At 49.0% G+C, this 27,683-nt stretch overlaps 1 protein-coding gene across 3 annotated transcripts in view; it reads right to left on the bottom strand.

The window, feature by feature from the left end:
- POLD3 (DNA polymerase delta 3, accessory subunit) overlaps window positions 1–27,377 on the bottom strand; it is a 39,544-nt gene extending 12,167 nt beyond the window's left edge. For 2 of the 3 annotated variants that reach the window (XM_053935635.1, XM_053935636.1), the window contains exons 1-11: window positions 27,258–27,377; window positions 26,159–26,214; window positions 24,389–24,491; window positions 21,958–21,997; window positions 20,352–20,484; window positions 17,373–17,631; window positions 16,058–16,130; window positions 14,092–14,254; window positions 12,706–12,818; window positions 8,414–8,508; window positions 8,259–8,340 (exon numbers count right to left, since the gene is read on the bottom strand). In XM_053935635.1, coding sequence (XP_053791610.1) covers window positions 8,259–8,340; window positions 8,414–8,508; window positions 12,706–12,818; window positions 14,092–14,254; window positions 16,058–16,130; window positions 17,373–17,631; window positions 20,352–20,484; window positions 21,958–21,997; window positions 24,389–24,491; window positions 26,159–26,214; window positions 27,258–27,317 — 1,177 coding nt within the window. In that variant the 5' untranslated portion in view covers window positions 27,318–27,377. Of the gene's footprint in view, window positions 1–3,127; window positions 4,738–8,258; window positions 8,341–8,413; window positions 8,509–12,705; window positions 12,819–14,091; window positions 14,255–16,057; window positions 16,131–17,372; window positions 17,632–20,351; window positions 20,485–21,957; window positions 21,998–24,388; window positions 24,492–26,158; window positions 26,215–27,257 lie in introns of those variants that run through there. The other variant, XM_053935637.1, reaches the window with a different exon arrangement.
- Between the last annotated feature and the right edge of the window lie 306 nt (window positions 27,378–27,683).

Raw genomic sequence — 27,683 nt, 5'->3', positions numbered from 1 at the left:
GCGCCCTGTGGGACACCCGCGCTGGGGCTTTACAGCCCCGCGGCTCGGGCCCAAAACGTCCCGAACAAACAGCGGCTGTGTCTCGGTTTAACAGCCCGGCCCTCAGACAGCGGCAGCAGCGCCAGCTCTGATGGACAAACTAATGAAACCTTCGAAATAGTTTGTACGGCAGCAGTGAAGTGAGAAAAAAACCCCAGAGCGCTTGCTGCCAAAGAAAATACACTTACCTAGTAAAGCATGAGTAATAAGTGGCATTTTTTACAGTGTGAAGATATAACTTTTCATGAAAATACCAAATAAGGCTCCGTGTGAAAAGTGGCTGGCCTTTCTAGTTGTTTTTTTTTTTTTTTTTCTTTCCCTCTCTTTCTTGCCTTTCTTTTGGTTCTCAAGGCACACGTGTGTTTTCCCCAGTGCCCCTTTTGCAGGAGCCTGTTTACGGGGCCGCCTTCCCGCCACCCCCGGCGAGGCCCGGCTCGGGTTCCGTGGCCCTGAGATGAAATGAGAAGGGAATGGAAAAACAGGAGCTGCTGTTCTGCGAGACTTTCTATTTTTAAAAGGTTAAAAATATCTATTTTCAGACACATTTCAGCCCAGGAAGCGCTGGGGTGAAGCGACGCGGCGGGACGGGAGGAGTAAACAACGCCGGGACGTGCCGGGAGGCTCAGGAGCTGCGGCTCCGGGGATGCTCCTGGGGACGGCGACAGCGAGGGACAACGAGCCGGGCATGTGGCCACGGGGAGATGAGGGATGGCATAAGGCTGCGGGGCTCCGTGCCACGGGGATGCTCAGCCCCGAGAGAGGATGCTCAGCATGGAGGAGGGATGACCAGCCCCAAGGGAAGGAGGGATGCCCGGCCCCGAGGCGGGACGCTCAGCTCCTGGGGGGGATGCTCAGCACCCAGGCAGGATGGCTTCTCTTCCCCAGCGTCACCAGCCCTGGTGCCCTCGTGGGATGTGGTACCCACTGCAGGAGGGAGGATGTGGAAAAGCCATCTCCAAAATCCCACGGATGCTCTTCCACCTTTGGTTTTGCAGCTCCGCTCCCTTCTCCAGGGCAAGGTCCTGGTGAGGCTCCCTGGGCCGGCTCTGGCAGCGGCCGTGCCCCTGTGCTCATCCCTTGGCTCCCCTGGGCAGGAGCACCCACACCTCATGTCACCACATTCCCAGTCAGGGAGAACCAGGCAGTGCTCCCGGCCGGGGCAGAGGGGCTGGAATGCTGGAAAAGGTCCTGGAGGTGCTGGTGCCAGTGGCTGGACATGAACTCAGGTGAGCCCAGGTGAGCAAGAGGCCCTGGGCTGTGCTAGGCACCTCCAGTGCTGGGGCAGCTCTGGGCCCCTCCTGACAGAGACACCTGGAGGGGTTGGAGCGTGTCCAGGGTAGGGAACGGAGCTGGGAAGGGAATGGAGCCCCAGGAGGGGCTGAGGGAGTGGGAAAGGGGCTCAGCCTGGAGAAAAGGAGGCTCAGGGGGGACCTTGTGGCTCTGCACAGCTCCTGACAGGAGGGGACAGCCGGGGGGGAACAGGGACAGGAGGAGAGGGAACGGCCTCAGGCTGGGCCAGGGCAGGCTCAGGGTGGACAGCAGGAGGAATTTCTCCATGGAAAGGGTGCTCAGGCCTCGGGACTGCCCAGGAAGGTTTGGAGTGCCCATCCTGGAGGTGTCCAAGGAATTCCTGGAGGTGTCACTCAGTGCTCTGGGCTGGAGACAAGGTGGGCTTTGGGCACAGCGTGGACCCGAAGGCCTTGGAGGGCTTTCCCAGCGTGCTGGGCTCTGCGGTTCCGCGGTGCCGGCGCTGAGGCGCGGCCCTGGCAGGTCCCGCTGTCCCTCAGAACCGCTGAGGGATTTTGCTTCCTTATAAGGCCCTGCTGTTCCCTGCTCCGGTGTCTGCGGCCGGGCTGGCATCGCCTGTCGGGAGAGCAAAACAATTCCCAGCAGGCTGCCGGGACACCCTCCTGCCCAGCCCAGCCCAGCCCAGCCCAGCCATCGTGCTCAGCGCATCCCTCCGGCTCTTATCTGCAGACTGCCCGATGCCCGGGCGCAAGGGCGGGAGGGCTTTTTCCGAGCAGGCCGTGTCCTCTGGGAAGGAGGGTTATAAATCAGCTCAGCCGTGTCCTGACCAAGCCGTGGGGCTTTTGCATCCCTCGGAGCAGCGCTTCCAGCCCCTTCCCAGGGGCTGCTGGTTCGGAAGCGCCTTGTCCAACGAGAGCCCGGTGCAGGAACAGCTCTAGCCCGCAGGGTCTGACAGTGCAGCTCCTCCGTGCACCCGGAGAACGATGACGAGTCCCCTGCCTGAAATAGGCTGTTAGGGAGGAAACACTATAAACTGCACTTCACTGAATGAACCTCTCCCCCTGCTTCTTCTGAGGCTCTTCCAAGGGTGTAAATATGGTGGGAAGGGAGATACAGGGGGAAGAGGAGAGCAGATCCCCCTGGGATTGGATTTCTGGCTCTAAATGACCCATACGTGGGTATAAAGACCTCTGCCATCTCCAGGAGGAGCCTTTGGAGCCTGAGCTCCACCAGTACCACGATGGGAGATGTGCTCCATGTTCCAAGAGCCTGGCTCCTGGACATTCTGCCCCCTCCAGCCCCTGGGTGCCAGAGGAGTGACCCCCAGCCACAAGGGAGCCTTCTCCCTCTCTCCAGCCCCAATTCCTTGCTCCCAGGCATCGCCTGGGGACACTCCAGCCTCAGCCAAGGGGGCATCCAGGGACCTGAAGGCCCCCTGGGGCTGGCAGCCCATGGAGTGCGGGAGTGGGGAGTATGAGATCATGATTTTTGGAAGTCTGAAGTTCTCCCGGGTCCTGCTCCTGCAGACATTAAGTCATTTTCCGGAGGAAGTGCCGTATGACGTCGATCTGGTTACAGGAGTCGAGGTGGAGCCGGCAGCTCCAGCGAGACCACGGCAGAGGTGAGGAGCAGGAGTACCAGGACACCCCGTCCTGTCCCTCTGCCACAGGAATGACACTCCAAATTCAATACAAATCCTGGTATTTCGAGGTTTCAGATGCCCTAAAACACTCGGTTGAAAGCTTCCAGCCCTGGTTTTGATGGAAGAAATCTTTATCCACTTCACCAGGGAAATGTCTTTGACTTCCACTCAGTCAAATATCACAACAACCTTTGGAAATCAGGATTTGACACATAATTTAATGAATAAGGACAAATTAAAAAAAAAAAAAAAAACCAAAACTGTGTTCAATGGGATTTGTTACTCATCGCTGCCTTTAAAAACACCCCCTCAACTCTACCAAGAACAACAGAACCACTACGGCAGGGTAGGTTCTGCTCTCAACAGTTAAACTTTCTTCCTTAAACCAGAATAAGGTTGATCATTCTCTTCCCAGGCCACCGCACGGGCACAAACCCAGCGATGCTGCTGGGGTGCAGCAGCTCCTCTCAACCAACCACTGACACCAGCCCCTGCCTGGGAGCACTCACCAGCCCAAACTTCAGGAGTGCTCGGCATCACCCCTCTGGAAAATCTTTTACATCTCTCCATCAGCCTCAGCACCAGGCAAACAGGAGGCCCAGACCAAGAGCTCCTTTCTGGTTAACAGGATTGCTGTGCTTTATTCCTCTCCCATAACAGGCTCCTCAGGACCATGTGCTGTGGCACTCTTCCCTCAGCAGGCAGACGACAAGATGCCCAGGGAAAACCTCTTCTCTTGTCTGGTTTATGCCTGTAAAAAAGGCCTTCAGGCAACCCAAAACCTCCCAAGCCCTGGTACCTGCCTGGTGTTATCAGCAGTGCCCTCTAATCACCCTTCCCTCTGACTCACTGGCCTCCAAGGCTAAAGATTCAGCTCTTTCCCGAGAACAGCAAAGCCTTCCCCCAATTACTCCAGAGCCAATTGGGTGGGAAGCCTCAAGGATGTTTTTGTAAAGACAGAACACCAACAGTGTCCCAGTCTATAATTAGGCATCTGAGCAAGTTACAGAGGATACGTTCAAGGAAGAAAAGAGTAAGAGAATTTTATATGCACTGCTTTGTCCAAAAAAAGATTATGAAAGGCAGAGCAAAAATTATTTACCAGTCTTAGGGGGAAAATGAAGCACACTTCATTCAGTTAAAGCCAAAGCAGATGTTCAATACTTGTGTCTGTGCCTGATGACCTGCTACGGTACAGCTGCTACCCAACGTGAACATCTGGATCTATCTGAAGAGCTGAGGGTGTACAAAGAGGGGAGGAAAACACCACAACTCCTCTCCTATCTTAGCACCAAAGGAGCGAGTAAAAAAATACAATTTCATGTGAACAGATTTAACAGCCTTTCAAGAGTTCCTCTAGATGTTGCCTCTAGCCGGCAGTTCCCACACTGCTTAGTGGAGATGACTGGAATTATTGCAGTAACAAATAAAAACTTTTTTCTGATACAAAATCTAGTCCAGAGGGCTTCCTTACACAGTAAGCAGGGCACCTTGCATAACCAGGGGTCGCATGTTGGCCTCCACAAGCAGCAGCAGCTTGCAGAGAGCCACCCAAAAAAAGGGAGCAACACTCCCAAGCTGCCAAGAGGAGACAGACCCAGTTCATTTCTTCTGGCAAAAGCCCATGATGGAGACCTGTTTGTTGGCTCTGTTGACAGGAGCTGCCCCTTTCTTCAGGTTCTTCCTTTCTTCCTTTGGTTCTCTCTTGGTGGGCAGCAGGGGTTGTTTTTGGGGAGCTGGTGCCTTGGGCTTGGGGAATTCATCCTCGCTGTCCGTGCAGGATTCGCTCTCGTAAACCTTCTCAGTCACTGGTGGAAAGAACAGGGAAGGGAGCAGAGGATGATGATGGTTAAGCCATCTTTACACCAAAGACCTCCCCACGGCAGCCTTCCCATTGCACTCCTGGAAAAGGACGCTTCGGGTTCAAGGAGCACATGTCAGACACAGGAATTAAGTCCAAAGTTAAGCAGCAGGAAATGACCTCAACTCGTGCCAAGGGAGGTTTAGGTTGGCTATTAGGGAAAATTCCTTCCCTAAAAGGACTGTCCAGCCCTGGCACAGCTGCCCAGGGCAGTGGTGGAGTCCTCATCCCTGTAGGGATTTAAAAGCTGTGTGGATGTGGCACCTGGGGACATGGGCCGGTGTTGCCTTGGCAGTGCTGGGGGAACAGCTGGAGTCAATGACCTCGGAGGGCTTTTCCACCTGCAGTGATGCTGAGATTCTAACTCATATGGCAAAGGCTGACAAGCAGCCATCAGAAAGTCATGAATCTGAAGGAGATCAGAATCAGTAGTTTGGCATTAGACAATGGAACATCTACTTTATGGCTAAACCCCACCATTCTGACTTGGTCTGATTTTCACAGGGGCCAAAGCAATCAGATTTTCCAGAAATCCAGGCAAGACAACCTGGAGACATCCCCAGGCTGCTCTCACCAGCACACTGGACAGCCAGGGAAGAGCAAAGCAGACGCTGCCCATCTCAAGGGGCACAAATCCTTTGGGGCAGCTTCCTTCCACAGAGGTGGCCAAACAGGGCAAAGACAAAGAAATCCTTTATAAAAGATCAGCCCGAAGCCGTGTCTGCAATCAGGGACTCTGCCTGAAGGGGATTGCCAGCTCACCGCTGTCAGCTCCGGCGGTGGAAAGCCCAGGGATATAAAACAACGCTCACGGAAATTAAACTGGAGTCAGCTCCACTGATGAAAGCCACCGTCAGATCCCAGCAAATGCTGTTATATCAGCCTTCCCAGCAGTGCTCTGGGATTCTTCTAGTAAGCCATTTTTCTTTAGCAACTGTATTCTTTTAAACAGATGTCTTAACTTCCCTTCTTCTGGGAAACTGGCTTTCACTTGTATTAATGCATCAAATTAAATAAGGTTTCCTACGTCACCAGGGACTGGGAAGAGGAATGCTATGAAATCCTCCCGGGCAGCGCTAGCAGGACCTCAGACAGGGACTGCAAACCAAGCAATCTCCCTTCAGAGGCAGCAGGCTGTTCAGGGAGCAGCTTCCACAGACCACTGGGTGAACTTAAAACCCTGCTCCTGTTGTCAGCCCTGTCAGGAAGCGCTGGGAACTCCCGAAGCGTGCAGTTAACCCCTCCAACTGCAGTAACACAGCTTAGATCAGCTTTCTTTGGCTGCAGTCTCAGCTGAACTTCAGAAGTCTGCATTTGGAGCCCCTATGGGTACACAGATACAGTTACTGATGCCCCACTCACAGCCAGACTCCCTGAATCAGAGTGGCTCAAATGATGGGAGCGCTAAAATGCTGTAACAAACTTCCCTCCAATGCACATCTGGATATTCCAATCTCCAAGCCCATGTGTGTCCTTTGAAGCTTTAGAAAGTGCAAGGTAGAAACACACAAACCTCAGTAATTCCCCTTTACTAGAGACTACGAGCAGGCCCTCAATCCGTGGATTTCTGTTGATGTCTAGGAATGTTTCTTGTGCTTAACTCCACACACACTTTAATTGCTCAATTTCCCTCAGGGCTAATCCCTAAATTACTTTTGCTTTTTGACACCAATTCCTTGCTATTGCAGCTATTGTGAAAACCATCACTTAAAATTGTGGAGAAATATACAGTACAGCCTCATTCTAATGTTAGGAATAAAGCCTCTTAAAACCTAGTGTTGGTTTAAAAATAAAAAGACAGCAGGGAGAGGAGAAAAAAACCCTCTCTTTCGAAGAACAACTAAAATTTACATTAGCCTGGGAGATTTGCAAGTTATTTAGCCTTTGAATTATTAGGCCTATGCATGGAAAGGCTGGGGAATGGAATGGAGAAGAGAAACTGGACAACAGCCAGACAGCAAATTCTGCACAACAGGCTGGAGGATTTGTAGTAGAGAAAGAAGCATCTCCTCCCCACCCAGTTCCTCAGTATCCAGCTCCATCCCTCTCTGTGTCCCACAGGATCTGTCTCCCAGGGGCACAACAGGGCCTTGCATTCCCTTTTCAGCAAGGGGATATGAACCAGGTAAAACCTGGTAAAACCAGGAGTCTGGATTTTCCAAGGGACTATGAAACCCTGAGGGGATAAAGAGCAGAGAAAGAAAGGCACTATTCCCAGCTGAACCCAGAAGAGACATTCCTGTGCTCTGGATGCAGAGCCTGTACTCAGCTCCCCATCTAATGCTCTTTTGCTCCATTTTCCTTCCAAGTGTTTCACTGGCTCTGCCTGGGATGGGAGAGGAAAACACCCCAGAGGGTAATCGGCCAAAGCTGTCGATAACTCTGTGCAAGCCCAATCCTTGGACAAGAAAGCAGTACTTGGGATCTCAGTCCCAGTGCAGCCAGCTGCTGAGAGCTACAGCTCTGTGTTTCTCCAAAGGAGACACACCAAGTTAATGGGAAACAGAAGATGCAGCTCTGCAGACAGGTGCAGACAGACACAGGCTGAGTCTGGGCCAGGCAGCTCCAGGGCTGGGCCAGGAATGCCCGAGTGTCTCCGTGGCCAGCACCACGACAGACCTGTACAACAGCACCACATCCTGCCCAGCACGGGCTGAGCTGCACTGACATCCCCTCGGCCCAGCCAGGCAATCACAGCATCCCATGCAGTCCAGCTGACTGGATTACAAAAAAACCACATTCCACGCTCTCACGTGTTTAAAGCCTCCAAAAAATCCCCCAAAACCCACCAAAACCCAAACCAACATAGTCTGAACGTTTGCATCTCTACTTCAATGTCAGGACATGGAGGAAACAAATACAGTGATGTTACACAGCTTTCTCCAGGTCACAGGAGGAAGCAGAGTCCAGTCAGGCTGGAATTCAAAGCCTCTGGCCCTCAGGACTGTAGGGCTCTCTTCCCTTCTGAAAGCAGAGCCACCCTTATCAGAAACAGAAACCCTATGAAGTATTTAAGTCCCAACTGTTTATCTGGGATACTGTATGTTTCTTTAACATATAATCAAGTTTTGCACAGCTCTGGATTTAGCCTCAAAGGAAAAAAGAAAAAAACCCAACAAAGTTATCTCAGCCAGAATTTATCCCAGACCCTTAAACCTCTTTCTGTATCGTCTTTAAAAGCTTGCAGCTTTGGAGAGTAAATGAAGGTGGTAATCATGATGGCAGCAAAAAAGGAAAAAGAACTGAAGGAAAATCTGTGAATAATCAAAAAAGGGTAAGGATTCAGCTACAGCTCTGACTGCCTACCCAGGCCTTCACCAGAGGCTCAGTTACCTCAGTCTGGGAGCAGCAGTTCCAAGTGGCATAATTGAGTGATTTTGTGAACCTCTTTCTATCCTGGGAGAGGCTGGCCTGTTAAAATGGCCAATAAAGTGAGCTCCAGTGAGTGTAGGGCACATCCAGCCTTACCCATGCAGCCTTCCTCTTCATCAATAAACATCTTGGATTTCAGCACGCGCTTCCGCTTCCTCTTCCTCCCTCCAGCTGACACCTGGGGGACATGGCAGCATTGTGAGAAACCAGGAGCTCATTTCTGGCAGGTAAACACTGTAATCTGCTCTCACCTCCGTGGATGAAGGCTCCAGCTCAGTTTTCAGAGCAGGTTCAGGTGGTGGAGATGGAGCTCTCTCCTCCTCAGGTGTGGGAGAGGGTGGGACATCTGTAAGAAGAAGAACACCTTGATGGCACACGGGTCTGATGCTACATGCTGAGGTGCCCAAAGGAAGGAGAGTGGAACAGGATGGGAGAATTGTGCTGGGAATTTTTGGTAAGCCAAAAAAATCAGTTCCACCAAGGGAAACTTTAAAACCAGGCACAGGAACCAGCAGGTTTTAGCTATGCATTTCACTTACTTGTTAAAAAGAGTGATTGTAATTTGTTTAGAAATTAAAAGTGGCGGGGTGGGTAAAACAGTTGTTGCTTCACTGGTGGTGCTACACATCCCAAACAAACCATGCTATTAGCTTAACCCAAGAATTAAGTGCACTACACTATCACACATCCTAAAAGACTGTTAAGGGACATGTCAAACTTTTATTTGAAAAAAAGTTAAAAAACCCCCACAAAAATCCAAACCACCACAAAGACCAGAAGCTGATTCTTTCCCTGTTTCATCTCCTTGCTCTCCTCTGGGTTCACGACAGGGCTCCATTCAATGCCAAGACTGATCAAACCAGTCAGGGACACCTTCACGCATTTGCACGGAGCAAAGTGAGCTCTGGAGCCTCTACCAGCAACGTCAAAGTGAGACAAGCAGGGCTTCAGACCAACGAGCGAGGCAGGGTCACCCTCCCGCAGGGCTGGCAGGGGGACAGAGCTCCAGGAGATCCAAGTGAGAAACGCTGCCACGCAAGCCCTGGGCTGCGGGGGAGAGCTGGGAGCGCCGGGAACAAAGGGCTCCTGTGACCTATTGCTTCACCAGCACACACAGGGATGCGGCTGGAGCGGCCGTGCCTGCCTGGCTCCTGCTCACCTCGTCCCAGCGCGGAGCCGGGACCTGGAGCTGTCCCGAGGGACTGGGGCCGTGCGAGGAGCTGGCGCTGCCGGGCAGGCGGCCAGCTGACCTCCGCAGGTCACCGAGGGCTCCAGGGAGACAGCGCTCGGCTGCCAAGGCCCAGCAATAAATTAATTACACTCCTGCAGCAAGGACCCGGCCTCCCAAGCTCGCTGTGAGCCAGGCACGGGAATGCAAACAGAGTGGGATAACAGCACTGCTCCTGCACCCTGCTCCGGAGCTCCGGGGACGGCAGCGCTGTGAGGACACCGCCCAACAAGGGCCCTGCTCCAGCTGGAAGTGCCACGGTGCCCCAGGGGCTGAGGGCAGCTCTAGCTCTGTGTTTATCCCAGTCTCACCGTGGGCTCCACAGACTGCCCAGCACCAAACCTGCACTACCGCTGCCCAGCCTGGCCTCTGCCCTTTGCAAATATCTTTGGGAGAGGACGAGCTAGAGGGCTGAAAACCAGCCTGGTGAAAAGCCTCTGCCATGCTCAAGCAGAGGTCGCTGAAGGCACTGTCAGTGTGCCAGTTCCACTAGATTCCTCAGGGGAAATTTGGACTTTTTTTCAGCTTCCTTCAAACAATTTCCCCAGCTTTTGGCAGGCAGAAGGCACCTTCTCCTCACGTCAGAGTGTTTAGGACTACTATCAAGCTCTTTTATTACTTTATTATCCTCTTCTAGCCAACACAGCCCTCTGACATGTGATAACTCCTGAGTCAACCACGAGCTGCTGCCCACAGTTTGCTCAACAGCAACAGCTGCATGAAATGGATACAAGTTGGGCAACTGGATGGACCAAAGATGTAAATCCTGGCTTTGTTCGGTTTGCTCTGACCCTGCCTGGAAAAACTGTGAGAAGCTTTAGTGCTTCTGCTGCGGCTCTCCAAAACCCACGGAGTTTGTAGGTCACAGTGCCACTGAAATCACCCTCCAAAGTGGCTGTAAAACACTTGTCAACACTGCAAAACCTGCCCGTGTTGGTACAGCTGAAGCTGCCAAACCTCCTGTCCTCTGTGGGCACATTTGTGGAGTTTGTTCTGGCACTGGAAGCAAAACAACCTGCAGTGACTAAGGAACCCTCATACCAATATAACTTTTTAATGAAAAATCATTTAAATGGAGAGGATTGTGCCTTATGCCCTCTCTGTGTTTCCAGCGTGGTACAATGTGCTGGTGCTGGTGTAAGGAGAGCTTATTTAGGGCTACTTTTAGTACATCAAGAGCAGACTAACACAGAACTAGGCAGAAGACCTGGCCTGACACGGAATTGCCCCTAAGCACTTCACAGCAGCCATGCAGGCTGAGTTTCACACCCACAAAACCTTGCTAAGTGTGCCTGTCACTCCAGGCTCCATTTTGCTCACTGATGCTGCTGATTCTAGTTGCCCCTGCTCTCTGGAGAAACCTGTTTCCAACCTTTCCAAGGATAGATGCTCTTCAAGTCCAGCTGCTGTAAATGTATTTATTTTTTTTTTTCATCTAACTCACAGTCTTCTACTTCAATACCAATATAATATTACCAGTTTGAACTCATTAAAAATATTCCAAACAATTCAAATCTGTCTTCTTTTATCTGGTTGGATTTAGAAGGGCAAGCAGCAGGACCAAAGGGCTGAGTTCTCTCAGTTCTCATTCTCCCTTTTCAAAGGGCAAACTGAGTGATATCCAAATTTGTATACATGTGCTGTAGTTTGCATAAATTTACAATTCTAATGCACAGCACAAAAAAATTAAGAACAAAGAGGGTTCTGATGAGGGAGCAGCAACAGCAGTGACAAAAAACCTTCCCAGTGCCTGACCATCCTCTCGGGGAAGAACTTTTCCCTAACAACCTACCTAAGCCTGCCCTGACACAGCTCCAGCCATTCCCTCAGGTTCTACCCCTGGTCACTAAAGAGAATGTAAACCTTGGAATAAATGAGACCAGGAGGCATCCCATTCAGAGGCATTAATTGTTAAACACGTGCTGAGGTCACGCAGGTGTCCCATAGGAGACCAGAGAGTTCTAACATTCCAAACTCCTGCCTGATCTCACAGGATGTGGATGAGCTGAGAGGTTCCAGCCAGGCAAGGATGGGCTGATTTCAAAATTCCCTCCTCAGAGCTAAACAACTCAGCTTGTCAGTAGGGGAGTGATGAGGAAATGGAAAGACAAACATTTAAAGAAATAAATACCGAAGAGTGTGGGCATATATGTATATATATATTTATAGCCAAACAAGGAGCTTCACACTGGAATGTGATGGAATTAAGGCTAATCACAAAGAACACCTTCCTGAGAGATTTATCATCCTGTGGAATAGTCTCAGAAGTGATACATACCTGATGACAAAGATAATTTGAAATTATGTGGGCAGCAGGGAAACCATGAAAACGGGCCTAGAGGTGGCATGGATACTGCAAAGATCCCAACAGCAGCCACCTCTCCCTGGCACTGCAGGTTTTCCTGATGTCCTGGTTGCTGCCCATGTGCCAGCCTCACTAAATGAGCAATCAGCTCTGGCTCCCCCGAGGGACTCCACCTCCTCACCAGTACACCCCATTTGCTGTTTCACTTTCTTTTACTGGAGCTCTACACCAAACTGGTGGTTTCAATTACTCGTCCCTAATGATCCCCAAGTTCTTTTCCTGAGCAGCTTGCTGGATGACTGTTCCATTTAGCACATACTCCCAAGCTCAATTCCAGTTTATTTTCCAGTTATCTACATTGAACGGCATTTGTCACCTCAATTATCCAAATTCTTTGGGATCCAGCCCTGCTGTTCCTCATTATAAGCCCAAATCTTGCAATGTTCTGGGCACCCCACTCCTGTCACAGCCACCAAGGAGACGCAGAGTCGCATCGGATACGGCTAAGCCGCTTAGCCTCCAACTTCCCTATTATCTCCTTTCTTTTTGGATGTCTTGCTTCCAACACTGCCTTCCAAACCCTTTCTGTGAACAGACAGAATAAAGACACTAAAAGTGACCCTGTGAGGAGAGGGAGGCCACTTGTGAGTGTTTCTCCCCACATGAACCAGTTCTGACCAGCCCTACGGTTCTGGAAGGCGCGCTATCTTTCACAAGAGATTTGGGAACCTCCTTCCCACACGTCAGTGGCACTGGCAGCACACTTGGTGAGGAGACAGCCAGGTCTGAGCTAAGCTAAAACAAAGACTGAATCTTTGTTTTGAGACATCTCAACTCTATGCCCAAGTGCTTGCAGCACAAAGATAAACAGAAAGCTCAGGCTACAGCCATTTCCACGGTCTTTAGTCCTTTAAACTATTCCCTCAATCACTGACCAACAGATTTGGAGAGTAATGTTTTGGAAATCAGAACCCTGACCTACGTGCCTGATTGTTTACAGATCTTCTTACCTTCCTCATCACTGCTGTCAGACAGAAGCTGTTTGATTCGCTTCCTCTTTTTCTTGACATTTTCGGGATCGCTTTCTTCCTCGTCATCTGACCTATCCGCTCTCTTTGTTTTACTGCCACAAAAAGCAAAGGGAAAAGAAAGGGAATGAACACCCATTATCTCTCATGTGTGCATGAAAGCATCGTGTGTGCACTTGGACAAGCACATTCCTCACGGGAGGAAATCAGATGCCTCTTAAAACCACGAGCATTGCATACTCTGAACTGCACAAGTCACTGCACAACCAGGCATAGGTGCAGGAGCATTTCCAGGCCTCTCATCCTTCCCCATATGCAGCTCTCCAGAACAAGGAGGATTTCTTTAGCCCCTCTGCAGTTCAGCCCAGTACCTCACCTCGCCTGGCCACAGCAGCCTGGCAAGAGCGTCCTTCTGATCTTGTCTCTTTAGCTCAGGCTCCCAGCGTCCCCAAAAGCATCACTCAGAAGCTCTTTTGACAGACTGCTTGCCACTGACTGACTATGAGGTAGTGTCTCAGAATCCTGGAGCCATTTTTAAAGACTACTGGAAAAATAAAATAGCTTCTTTCTTTTTAATGTTGGCGAGACGTGTCAGACGAACAAGCCTGGAGGCTAAAGGCCCACGTATCCTCAAAGAGCAGGGACAGCCCAAGTGGCCTTCCCAACTCCACGCTGCCAACACCTCCAGGCCCTTGGCTTCTTGGACAAGACTATCAATAAGACAAGCAGTTAGTGCTAACTGCGATGGTGGGCTGGGTGGTGTGCTTACCTATTCAGTTAGAAATGGATTGAGACCACCAATTAATTACTCATAGGCCACCAGAGAGCCATCAGACTGTAGTGATTCTTTGTCTCTGTCAGTTTGGGTTGGATTAAACACAAAGGGCTGAACTTAAAATTAACTTGGAGCCTCAGCCCAAAGTAAACCAGTGGCATTGAAAGCAGCCGTACATGAGCTATGGAGATCAACAAGCACAACTTTGTGCTGCAAGTTGTGTACATAGAAGCTTGGGAATATCCCACCTTCCCTGCAGGACAGGTGCTCCTGCCAGCCCTCCCCATGCTGCCGTGGGGTCTCTCCCACAGCTGCTCACAGTGGGAGGTTGTCTCATGGAAAGCCATCCCCTCCCACTGAGGACAACCTGGGCCGTGTCCCTTCCCATGTGCAATGGCACCCACGGCCCTGAGGCACCTACAGCAGCAAATGGAAATGGAAACACCAGGAAAAAATCCTGACAGATAATTTTAGTCAGGTTTAACACGATTTAGTAGATGGAAACAGGAGGTGAGCCAGCATTGTATGAACAGCCAGCTCCACGCAGGCTGCCCCCAAGCAGGTCCACAGGGACCCTGAAAGGCATGACCCACCTTTTCTTGTCCTTTTGCTGAATTCTGTCAGACTCTGTTTTCTTCCCAGGTTTCTCTGCTACAGTATTAGGAGATGACTCTGGTTCTGCTACAGCAACTGAAGGCTTCACTACTTCTTTCTCCTCCTTTGGCTGCTCAGGCATAGAGTTGGCTTTGAGTTTATCTGTGAATAAACCATTCAAAAAGAACAAACACTGGGCATTCAGTTTGAATGACAACTTACAAAGCAGCTGGCTAGCTCTGTGCACCAAGATTACAGACAACACTACCCATCGTGTATTTAGGGACCTAGATTGGCCAAGCTGTATCAGACATGGGAAAAAGAAGGGCATGCATTAATTTCTAGGTGATTTTCCATGGTTCTGCTGTTTCTGATGTCAAGCCACCATGTGTGCTGCAGCAGTTAAAACTCTGTGGAAGAGGACTGGGAGGCAGTGGCAGGAGATCATCCGTGGGGTCAGAGGCTGCTGGGAGGGCCACAACATGGTGCCAAAGCCTTTCTGGGAGTGCTGGGAACACAGGCTGGCTGCTTCCCTGGGCAAGGGCAAGCAGCACTGGAACGACAGCTCTCTTATTTATGATGAACAGCAGAAAGCCCAGGGACCCCACTGCTGTTAACTCAGGACTTTCTGGCAGTGGCGGAACCTTTGAAGCCAGGAGAGACATGCACGTAGGGAATAAATCTTTCTCCTGGAATCCCACCCTCTGTTCCATACACATAATCATTTCCAGTTCTGCTCAGTTTGCTCCTTCTCTGCAGCCACCTGACAGGTTTCCTCGGTGTGCTCCCTGACAGGACTCAGCAGAGAAGGGAACCCCTTTGGAAATGATGGAAATGCATCCACAAAGCCTTCCCCATCACCACTGGGTCACCTCTACCATGCCACTTCGGGTTTTCAGCACATGAGCTTTGGTCTAGGGCTCTTCTCAGACCTTTAGAATTTACTCCAGTTAATTGTCCTTAGGCTGAGAGTGTCCTCAGCTCCCTCAGGCTCACCAAAACAGGGACTCAAAGAGTCCCAGCAGGGCTGTGCCTTGTCTGCTCTGTGCTGGAACTGTCCCCTGCAAGCTCTGACAGATGTCTGTTGGAAAGTGAACTTTGCTGTTTACTCTCTCCCAAAATTCCTCTTTGAAGCCTCTTGTACTCACTGTTATAAGGGAATCTTTGAAGAAGTTCCCACAGTCCTTTTCCAATATTTCAATATTTAAAAGCTTCAGCATAGTTTCTTTTGACTTGGGTCATTCAGAAGGGACCTGCAGAGGCCACCTAGTCCAAACCTCTGCTCAAAGAGAAAGGCCACTCATTTGTATACACCATGTATCAGTCCTTCATTTTTTAGGAAAGAAATTAACCCTAAAACTAAAAATGGGCTCCTCAGGGCTGTGTGTGATGAAAAGCAAGCACCATTAACATGCCCTGCAAAACAGGTTTTGGCAAACATCTCACCAACAGCTGGTCCTCCAGCCAGGAGAATTCACTCTAAATCAGATTTCTTCTGCACTACAAATCCTTCCTGGGTTAGTCTGCTCAAATATGTCATTTTAATTGATCCCCTTCCAGCAAGCTTTTTGTCTGAAAAATTCCACTGAAAACCCTTAATTTTTGCTTTAAAAGCTGTGTGTTAAAACATTAACCCCTTTGAGTGCAAAAGAGCGGAAGACAGTATGGAAAACTATTAGGAAAGAGGGGATATAAAGAAAATCCAATGACTTTGGTAGAGTGGGGATGGGGAGAAAGAGCTCTGTTCCTTTCTGTATGCCTCCCATCATGGGTCTAGTACAAAACATTTGATTCTACTGAATATTTTTTAATTTCTACCCAGCTTAAATAAAGTATATTAAAAAAAAAAGATACTTCAAATAATCCTCAGGTTTGTGGTTTTTTCATTTGTTTGTTTGGTTTTTTTTAAACTACAACAGGCTGTTCCCTGACCATGACAGCCTCTGAAAACAGAAAAGCACTTACTCATAGCAGCTTTTCCAAAGAAGTTGTTCATGATGCTGTTCTTTGTTGGTGGCTTGCTGCTTGCTGCAGACACCTGGAAGCAAAGAGAGAGGAATAAGCACAGGAATTGCTCCCAGCCCTCAAGGTGCACAGCACTGCTTCTGGACAAGCAAAATAATAGAGAGCATTTGTTCCCACTGCCTTAGATTTTAGCAGATTTAGCAAATTCTCAGCTTTGGAGAATTTGAGGATACTCACTAGACACCAGGTGCATCAAAGGGGGCAGAGTAAGCTCCTAAGGACTCCTTAGCCAGGCCTTCAGATGTGACTTGGGCACATTCCCACCTGATGGCTGACAGCGCCACTGAAACAGTGCTTGGGACTAGGGTCAGCTCCCAGGAAAGAACTGCTCTTTTTGCAAACCATCAGTGTCTCAGCTCACAGCAGCCAACAGAGCAAAGAACAGGACTGGCCAAACCAGGAAGGCTTTATCCAGCTCCTCTGGCATGTAGGCTGTTTGCAAGGAAACATTGCTGCTCTGTTGCGCCAATGCAACCACCCAAGTGAGAAATCACACCCACACCCCCTAAGAAAGTGCATCCTCCTAATCCAACTTCTTTTCATGCAGATAAAAGGCAACCAGACACTAAAGTTCCCAAAACACTGCACACTTCACCAGTTCTAAACTCCCTATAAAAATCAGAGAAAGGAACCCAAATGTTCTCAGTTGTTATAAAAAGGCCAAGCCACCCACAGGGAGTGTTACCATTTTAACACCCATTTGTCTGGCCACATCGCTTTAAAAACAATTATACTAATTAAAATGAAAACATAATCCTATCCTGGAAAAACTGCAGTCCAGAAGATAAACAATTTAGTCTTGCACAGGACAAGCTCCGAAACTTCCCTCACCGATCAAGTTTAAACACCTTGATACTTTTAAGACCTGGGCTTCTCATGTTTCACTTATTGCTCAAAACAAATCCTTTTAAGCACAATGGAGAGAGCAAGATCCTCAGCTGGTGTGTACATTGGGATAGCTGGAGACAGTGGAGCAATCGTCTCCACAAGGCAGCTATGCTGGTTTACACTTGCCCGAGACCCGGCTCGTTGGGGAGTGTCAAAGCTAGGGCTGTGTGGAGAGAGATCCAGAGTGTGGCACGAGAGGTTTTTGCCCCAGGTGACTGCACATGGTTAAACACTTCCAAAGGGTCCCTGAGCACTGCCAGTGGGCCCTGGGCTTGGCAGGAGGAGCAGTGCAGGGGTGGCTGAGGTCCCCGAGGCGGTGTGCGAGCGGATCATTAAAGGCACGAACTGAGGGGCTGGGGTAACTTACACCTGGGGCCTCCTTGGCCTCTGCTTTGGCCTCCTTAGGCGTGTCCTGGGGTCTGGCCGCCGCTTTGGCTGCAAACATGCCCATGATGCCTTTGTGCTGCTGCGGGGGGGGTTTGGCAGCCCGGGGCCCGTGGCCGTTGACGGTGCCGGCGGTGGCATCGGGGTCCCTTTGCCTCTGGGGACTCCGCGCGGGCGCCGGCGCTCGGGGAGCGTCGGGCGGCGTCCTGGGCACGGCGGCGGCGCAGCGGATGGCACTGAACCTGCGTGGTGGAGTGAAAAATCCCATTAGCCTTTTCAGCTCTGCGCTGCTCACCTCGTGGACAGGATGGTGCCTTCCCCCCTCCTGCAGCGCCACCGCTCCTCCGGGCCGCGTTCTCCTGTTATGGAAAAAGGAGCAATTTGATCTGTGCATGGGACAAGAAAGAAGGGCTGGCACAGAGCAAGAGAGCTCTGATGAAAAGATCAGCTGAACCTGTCAGCAAGAGCCACAGCATTTGCATGTCAAACAAGCTGTGCAGCTTTCCTGGGGGAAAAAGGGCCTTCTCCACACCCAGGCTGGACAAGGAGCAGGCTGCATTTTATTCCTAAACGGGTTGTGCTCTCTAAAGCCTGTGGCAGAAGTTCTATGGTTGTGTGAGGATCTAAAATGTTTACAGCTTTCTGATGCTCTGACAAAGCCCACAGCTGCTGCAACAAGCAGCCACACTCAGCCAGGTAAGCAAATCCCAGCTGAAACTGAACAATTGAAATGGCTCAGAAAATATCCACCACATTCCGATTTAGCTACACAAAGTAATTTCCAAGTAATCCCTGAGAGTGAGAAGCAGCTTGGATTATAATGGCCTGAAACTTGATTGTTTGGGGATATGGAGACACAAGAACTAAATGACATGCTCACAGCTACAGCACAATTCACTGACAGTCAGGAATAGCAGTTCCCAAAAATAGCCGAACTCTGCTCCCCACTGTGCAAATCACAGGCGACGCTTTCCAGATTTCCCACAGAAATGCCACAAAAGAGCCCAGCTCACGCCTCCCAGCCCACTGAATTACACAGCATATTTTTATTTGCCTAAGAAATAAAGCAGCCTTCTGCCAGTTCATTTCTGTGCCTCAGCATTAGCTGCTCACGAGCACAGTCCACTTCTACTCCCATCAGGATCTGTATTAACAAAACAACATCATCTCCACAGCATTCCCAGGCTGCAGCAGCAACCCCTTGACATTCGAACCTTTAAAGGAAGGAAAACAAGACATGGAAGAAAAATAATCCTACTCTCCTTTATACTTTCAATCTGTTTTTAACATGGTTAATACAGCTCTCAGGGCAGCGTGAGCTCCTACTCTAAACACCACCAACTCTCCAATATATAATATTGTCACAAATAATACTGTCAATGGTCATGTTGACTGTGCAGCAGAGCTCAGCTAACCTTCCCACGTTCCAAGTCAGCTTGCCTTGATGCTGCTGTGTGACTATACCTTTATGGGCTTGACCCAAAATTCAGTAAATAACCACTGAAAAAATAGCCAATACTTGGACTATGCTCTGCAAACAAGGAGCTGCTTCTGTTTGGAAAGCTGGCAATGGCAACAGGCATTAAACCCAGATATTAGTTAGTACATCTAACCACCTCCACTGTCTTCACAGCAAAGCAGGTCCCACAGAAACCCAGAAAAGAACAACGATCCTTGTCCCAGAGCTGTGAAATTATCTGGACAGACAGGGAGGTTCTGTTTGCTACAAACCTCACATAATTAAACGTCTGGCTTTTGCAGGTCCTGCAGGAATCTTTTCCCAAGTGTCACAGACAATCCATGCAGCTGGCAAGAGAGAGGGAATGGGATCAATCTGTATTTACTTCAGCCGGTCACAAATGAAGAAGGTGCATTTTTCTTAGTTTGCTTGGGAAATCCTGCTTCAAAGCTGGATTTATATGTAGGCTTCAGAGAGCTGCTTCAGAACCTGGATTATCTAAACCTTATGGAGATTCAAATCCCAAAGGATACAACTATCCCAGGTTGGGATGCCTAAGAGTAAAGGGAGTGGAAGAAGGCAACTGCAGCCACACCCAGGGCACGTGGCTCCACTGAGGTGGGATCACCCAGCACCTTCCAGGGCACCCCTCCAAACACACAGCTTCTATGCCACCTTTTACAGCTTTTCTCTGCTGCTCTCTTGTCAACACTTTGGATACAACCACGTTTCCCCTCTCAAATAGTATACTCCTGCTATGACACACCCTTCAGGCATCCCCCTTTAAACCAGATTGGTCATGGCACCGTGCGTCCCCATGACTTCAGGCTGGAGCCGTCCTGGTGGGAACAACACACAAATGAGAAGCTGCAGCTGCCAGGCGCTGCTCAGGAGGGAGCCAGTGACTCCTGGGGACTGCAGTCCCTCCCAGCTCTTCTCCAGTTCCACCAGGACGGACACTGGTGCTGCCTGGACTGTTCTGTGTGCTTCTCCCAGGTCTCAGAGATCACAGCCTACTCTGAGCTGCAGCAAACCCACACACAGATCAAAGCCCAGCTCCTGGAGAAGGAGCTGCTGTGAGACATCTTCACAGAACTGGATGAGTCCAGAAGATGAAAACACAGTTTCACAAAACAGAAAGCAAACTCCTGTAAATGCTTTGCTGAGCACATCATTCATGGTTTTATCAGCCTGTTTCAATTTTCTCTTCCTGTGTGGCTGAGCACTGGATTAAAATGGTCATGATTAAATGTGGCCTGGGAAAGAGAGAAACGTTTCCAGCCATCAGACAAGCAAGGTACTGAAACAGTCTCCCCATTGGAGTAAGGACTGAGTGAACCAACTGTGAACTCAGTTTACAAAACAACCACACAATGTGCTCTTTGGGCACTGCTCTGGCAGGACTTTGAGGACATCTTTTCCTAGCTTTCTAAAAGCCCAGGCCTATCTAGTAAGCACTGGAGTCTGGAAGTGCTTCAGAAGGAAAAGGGAGGCAGGACTCACTTGCTGCAGTGCTGCAGGTTTGTTTTGACGATGTCGTAGTCGGTGTTGTAGAGGGGGGAGCTGTCCTTGAGCAGGGCCTTCTGAATGCTGTACACGTGCACACTGGCAATTGTGGACAGCTTAGACTTCATTGCTGGGGAAAAAGAGAAAAAAAAACCCTGTTAGCACACCCTTTAGGATGCAGAAAGACTGACAGACTACTCAACAGCAACATATGAATATAAAAAGGCCCAACCACACCTTCTCCCAGCGCTCACTAATGAAGAATTCAAGGCAACAAACTCCACAAGCCTGTCACGTTTTCCACTACACACTCTTGGTTCCTGCACAGCTGACTTACGAGGGATCTCTCTGTGTTTACCTTCAAAGCCTCCAGTGCTTGGGATGCAGAACAGCTGAGTGAGTACCTACAGCTAAGGCAGAAGGTAGCTGGTCACAGCTCTGCACTGCTGGAACTGCTCTCTGCCACTGGGGCTGTGTCCAGCACCACAGCGTCACCCCCACCAGTCTGCTGGAATGAAAACTTTCTCTCTTTCATGCTACTTAGACTGCAACCCCCTTGAGACAAGGGTTGGCTTTCAGGAATTCTTTGTTCATTGCTTATATTGTTCTTTCCACAGAGTCCTGGTCTGAGGCTGAGCTTCTAGGCACTGTAAAAATACACACAGTAATCATTTCTTGGGGCCAGTCCTAGACTATGCAGCCCTACTCCCATCAAAAATCTCAGCCTCTTCCAAATATAAGTCATACCTCTGGCCTGCCTTCCAATACAAAAACCATGAGCAACCCTTTCCTCCACAGCAAAACAGTGTTACGCAGCACACATAACTCAACAAACATGACACAGAGTAGCTGCGCTGCCTGACAATCTCCTACTCTGAGGAAAACAGCCGGAGCTAGAAATCCACTTCAGATTTCCAACAACGCAAGTCCTTCAAACTAAGTGAGGTCATTAGCTCAGATCCTTAAGGTCACAAATACCACAGTGTGCTCTCAAGTGCCAAAGATGTTATTTGAAAGTGATGAAGAGCCTGAAGCTGCGTTTCAGTTCTGTGGGTAAGGCTTCATCAGCAGGACCAGAAAGATGGTGAGACAACAGACAGTGCACGGAGCAGTGTTGCAATGGGGGTTTTTCCACCTTTCACTCAGAAAAGTGAGGTAAATGTTCTATGAGAACGTTTTAACACCCACGGGACCCAGAGCAAAGACTGCAATTGCATTGAACCAATGACCAGCATTACCAGTTTCAGCATTCTTGGGGGCCTGAAGGCTCACAGTTGTTCTGAGATGCTACTGGTGTATTGTCTCCCTGCTGTCAGTAGCAGGGAAGTGGGAAGGAATCATTGACAAAACATTCAGAATAAAAATAAATTTAAAAAAAAACAAACAAAAAAAAAAAAACAGACTCAAATCACAAGCCTGAAGGTATTCAGCTGCTGGCTCAGATACTCCAAATTCTGAGAAACAGCTGGTACAAAAAGTACACACCTGACCCCGAGAGCCTGGCTGGGCATTTACGTGCAGATGGCAAGTTCTGAGCTTTGCTCATTTTGCTGTTCTTTCAAAGAAAAAAGTTAAAGCCACACGACTTTCCCAGCCTGCTTACCTTCAAGTTTATCCTCCCTCACTACTGCGACCTTGTGGCACTGGAAAAAAGAAATACAATCTTAAAACCTGAGGTTGTATGCAAGACTGCTATTTCCAGTTATTAAATAAGAAAGCCTAATGATTATTGTAGCACAGAACACTGACAATGCTTTTAAACACTTATCAGTTTTTAAACCTCTGAAATGTGCTCTCTGGACAGTCTTCAAGGTCTATACCTGCTCCAGGACATTTAACAGGCTGTGGTTAATATTGGGATGATCCAGAGAGACAGACTGAAAACCCCACCACTAATTCTGTGTTAAACAGATACCATGGACCTGTCTGAAATCAGGGAAAATCCTGTAAAATTCAGGCTATAAACATGACACTGCCTGTGCAGCTTTAGTTAAATACATCCCATTATACAGAACTAATGCAATAAATAATCACCTTCCATTTCAGGCAGATTTGGAGATTAAAAAACAATATTCCATGCAAATGAACCAGTTTATTATTTAGGAGAACAGCAAAAAGGTTTGATGGTGATTTTTCCAATCTACAAATAAAAGCCAGGACACCCTGAGATTTACTATTCCTAAAAGAAGACTGGATCATATTGTAATAGATATCTGTGTATTTAAAAACACCTGGTGGGATGTCAAAGGCATTTAGTGTTTGGCTCTTAAATTTGTCTGTGGGCAAAGGGGAACAGACACTGAATTTTCCCATTTTCTTTTAAAAACCTCTGGGGTATATGCCTGAAGTTTTAGACAACATTCCTGAAAATATGACAAGCAGCAACGAAGAAAAAGAAATTAATTAAGCAGCAATTCCTTTACTTAATATGCTGAAGCACTGTAAATATAAAATACTGTAAATTAATTTATGTTTCTTTTGCTCACTGGGATTAAAAAGTTGCTTTAATTAGGCAGCAAAAGAGCAAGTGGCAAGAAGACACAGGCAGGTAAGAGGCTAACCAAAGACTGGCAGTCTGGGCCCCTGAGTGCAGAAGGCAGCAGGCAAAGGGCGTGCAGTGTTAAGGAGGAGCACCTGAGAGGGATTCCCAGGGCTCTTCCTGCAGGAGTGCTGCAGCTGCATCCGCAGCATTCCGGCTACACCTACTGCCAGCAGGCAGCAGTGCAGGGCTGTCCCAGCAGTGCAGGGCTCTCCCAGCAGTGCAGGGCTCTCCCAGCAGTGCACAGCAGTGCAGGGCTGTCCCAGCAGTGCAGGGCTGTCCCAGCAGTGCAGGGCTCTCCCAGCAGTGCACAGCAGTGCAGGGCTCTCCCAGCAGTGCAGGGCTCTCCCAGCAGTGCACAGCAGTGCAGGGCTGTCCCAGCAGTGCAGGGCTCTCCCAGCAGTGCAGGGCTCTCCCAGCAGTGCACAGCAGTGCAGGGCTGTCCCAGCAGTGCAGGGCTCTCCCAGCAGTGCACAGCAGTGCAGGGCTGTCCCAGCAGTGCAGGGCTCTCCCAGCAGTGCAGGGCTCTCCCAGCAGTACAGGGAGAGCAATAATAACCTTCCAATTCAGGCAGATTTGGAGACTGACAGAATATTTCATGCATGTGAATCAGTTTTTTATTTAGGAATAAAAAAAAAAAAGGTTTGTTGGTGCTTTTTTCCAATCTACAAATAATAGCCAGGACACCCTGAGATTTACTATTCCTAAAAGACTGGATCATATGGTAATAGATATTTGTAATATATTGTAATATTGTAATAGGCATTTAAAAACACTTAGTAGGATGTCAAAGGCATTTCATGTTTGGCTCTTAAATTTGTGGGCAAAAGGGAGCAGACACTGAATTTTCTCATCTTCTTTTCAAAACTTCTGGTGTATCTGCCCGAAGGTGTAGCTGACATTCCTGAAAATCTGACAAGCTAAATGCAGTAAGCAGCAGTTCCTTTGCTAGATAAGCTGAAGCACTTTAAATGTAAAATGCTGCTAATAAATTCATGTTGGTTTGTTCACCAGGATTAGAAAGCTGGTTTAATTAACAAGACAGCTTCAGCTGTAGCTGTGCTGTGCTGTTTGCTATTATTCCATGCTCCATGGGCTGTCCCTCCAAGCAGCCCTCAGACACCTCCACGCCACAGCAGACCCTGGGACGTGGGAAAGTTGACCTCAGAAGGGCCCCTCCACAAGGTTTTGTGATCTTTGCTGCCCACCAGCAGCCAGAGGACTGAGGTGAGTGGTGACAGGGTCTCAGTGAGCTGGTTAAGAACCCTGCGGTGTCATTCCGCACCGTGCTCCCAAACCACGGCCAATGGATCTTTCCTGCCCGCTGGGACAGACACTGAGCCTTCTCCTGTCCCTGTCCAGGAGCCCTGGCACACTGCAGCTCCTGCTGCAGAGAGAGCCAGCGCAGCTTTCCACCCCGGAGCACAGGAGGAGGCAGAAGAGACACCACAAGCAAGGCTGACAGACAGGCCCCTGCGAGAAGGGCGCCACTCACAACGTGTCCGTTCTGGAGGAGGTTTCCTGCCACCAGGTAGGTGACGTGAAGCTGAGCTCCCGAGTTCTCCTTGCGTCTCCTCTCCACGTAATCATAGAGCATTCTGCACAAAAGAAACCAGAGTGAGCCAGCAGGGAGCAGAGGGCCTGCAGCCCCTCCCAGGGAGCCCAGGCTGCAGGCGCCGGGCAGAGCCAGCCTGGCAGGGGCACACTGCTCTCTCGGGATTAATTTCATTAATCAGGGGTAACTTCCTGAGTCCCTTGCTCCTCTGCCACTGCGGAGAATCCCAGTCCAACTGGTACACAAACCAAGGGGCAAACACATTTAACAGTATATAATGCATTTAAGAACACATCGTAATAAATATAATAAATAGAATTAATATAATATGCTATATAATATAATGTTATATAATACTGTATTATATTAAATAGAATATACTATCTGTATTATATATCATAATATATAATAATATAATCTGTATTACATATAATACATATAATTATATATTATAATGAATATAATATATAATATATAGCATATGTAATATCTATAATAGATTGCTAATATAATATAATATAATATAATATAATATAATATAATATAATATAATATAATATAATATAATATATTTATATATATATATTTATATATACATATAATAATGTCTTTTTTAGTATAAAAACACATTTAACAGTATATAATGCATTTAAGAACACACCGTAATAAATAAATAAATAGAATTAATATAATATACTATATAATTTAATAGTATATAATACTGTATTATATTAAATAGAATATACTATCTGTATTATATATCATAATATATAATAATTTGTATTACATATAATACATATAATTATATATAATAATGAATATAATATATAATAATATATAGTATATGTAATATCTATAATATATTGAATATATAATATAATTTATTATATTATATGTATAGTATAATATATTATATTATATGATTTATATATTATTATATATAATATTTTAATATATTATATATAATCATACTTATAATAATGTCTTTTTTAGTATAAAAACACATTTAATAGTCTATAGCAGTGGGTCTCAGAGCACCTGGGCAGCCTGTTCCAAAGCCTCTCCCCCAGAAACCCCTCTCTTCCTGAAAGCCCTGAGAGGGGAGGTTTGGTGCATCACTGCAAGTTTTGATGCATGTTTTGGTGCATGCCTGCCCACAGGCTGGCAGACAGCCAGGCACATGGAGTACCACAGCTGGCTGTGCCTGACCACACAGGCAGGGCTGGCAAGCATTTCCAGAGGAATCATTTTAAGGGGCTCACACGAGGATGGAAGCAGGAATTGACACGGAACTGACAGGAGTCAGCCCTCTTTAAAGTCCTTCCCAACCCAAACCATCCAGTGACACTGTAATCTTACTTTAACAATACACAAGCTGCTAAGACAGAGTTAAAAAAGAATTACTTGTCCCTATGTCAGAAGTCACCTGTTTGCTTCAAACACATGAAATATGACAGTACAGGCTGGCAGTGCCCCGGCCAGTTCTAGTGAGCCAAGAGATTTGTTATTTCCCACAGAAATAACAAATTCCTCCTGCTAAGCTTGGACTATAAATGTGACACTACTCGTGCAACTTTAAATATTCCATGATACAGAACTAATGCAGCCAATAAAGACCTTCCAATTCAGGCAGAGTTGGAGAGTGACAGAATATTTCATGCATGTGAATCAGTTTGTTGTCTGGGCTCTGGGGGATGCAGGGACACCTACTGTTTAGCCTGGTTGACGTGGACGCCCAGGGTGTAGCTCAGCCATTTGTACGTCACCTGGAAAAGGGAGAAAAGACCCAAAATCCACTTCAATAACAAAACCTCGGCCCCGCAGTGCGATCCATCTCCCCTCTTTGGCTTGGTGCTCCGTGGAATTCCTTGGACACCTCCCTCCCCTGCGGGAAACCCACGGCAGGAGTGAGAGCGCGAGCACACCCTGAACTCCTGCGAGCTGTCCCAGAGGGTGTGGGGGTAACCCCAGGGACACGGCTGGGCACATCTCAGCCCTGCCATCCCTGCCCTGTCGTTCTGGCCAGGTACCTCCCCGACACCTGCTCCTCCTCCTGCTCCGCCCTTCCAAACCCGGCTCCGGGCTGACAACACAACCATTAAATTCTCCTTTGTCGGCGCTGCTCTCGGGATGAGCTGCAAAGCCACAGGCTGCTCCTGGTCACGTCCTCAGACAAGCTGCGCCAACTCTGCTGTGCCATTTTGTTTTGTCTTGTTATCTTATCAAAACCCATTTTATTTCATCTTGTTTGTTTTTCTTCCCAAACAAATTTTTGAAATAAGCTTGGAGGGGAACAGACCCGCGCAGGAAACCACCAGTTTTACGAACTGCCTTCAAAACAGTTCGGGAAGGGGGGAAAAGAGGGGGAGAGGAGGAAGAGAGGGGAGAAGGGAGGAGGAAGTGGGGAGGAAGAGGGAGAAGGAAGAGAAAAAGGAGGAGAAAGAAGAGGAGGGAGGACGTAAAGAGGGGAGAAGGAGGAGGAAAAGGGAGATGGAGGAGGAAGGAGGGGAGAAGGGAAGGAGAGAAGGAATGGGGAAAGAGAGAAGGGAAAGGGAAGGAGACAAGGAATGGGGAAGTAGAATACGAACGGGGAAGGAGAGAACAGAGAAGGAAAGGAAAGGAAAGGAAAAAAGGAAAGGAAAGGAAAGGAAAGGAAAGGAAAGGAAAGGAAAGGAAAGGAAAGGAAAGGAAAGGAAAGGAAAGGAAAGGAAAGGAAAGGAAAGGAAAGGAAAGGAGGAAGGGGCGGAAGGAGGAGGAAGGGGGGAGCAGGCGGCGGGAGCAGGGGAGCGCGGGCAGCGGCGGCACTCACGACGCGGTTGTGGTCGGTGACGAACTCGTCGATGTTCTCCAGGTACAGCTCGTCCGCCATGGCCGCGCCGGGCCCGCGCTTCCCGCCCGCCTCAGCGCCGCGCGCGCGCCGCCGCCATGGCAACGGCCCCGCCGCCGACGGCGGCCGCGCGGGGACACGGCGCGGCGTGCGGGAACGGGAGCGGGACGCGGGCGGGCCCGCGGCTCGGCTCGGTTCGGTCCGGTCAGGCCCCTGCGGTGAAGCCCCCGCGAAGAAGGAGCGGCCGTGGCGCTGCCCCGCTCCCTGTCGGTGCTGCTCGGCCGGGGGAGCCTGGCTCCCACCTGCACACCTGCCCTGCCGGCCTGCGCTGAGCCTCACCCGTCACCGCTGCGCCCTTCCTTCCGTCACCTGGGCTCCATTGGAATAAAATACAATGAACGAAATAAA

The sequence above is a fragment of the Vidua chalybeata genome, chromosome 2, assembly GCF_026979565.1.
Source record: "Vidua chalybeata isolate OUT-0048 chromosome 2, bVidCha1 merged haplotype, whole genome shotgun sequence".
Taxonomy (NCBI): domain Eukaryota; kingdom Metazoa; phylum Chordata; class Aves; order Passeriformes; family Viduidae; genus Vidua; species Vidua chalybeata.
This window is presented reverse-complemented; position numbering and strand designations above follow the sequence as displayed.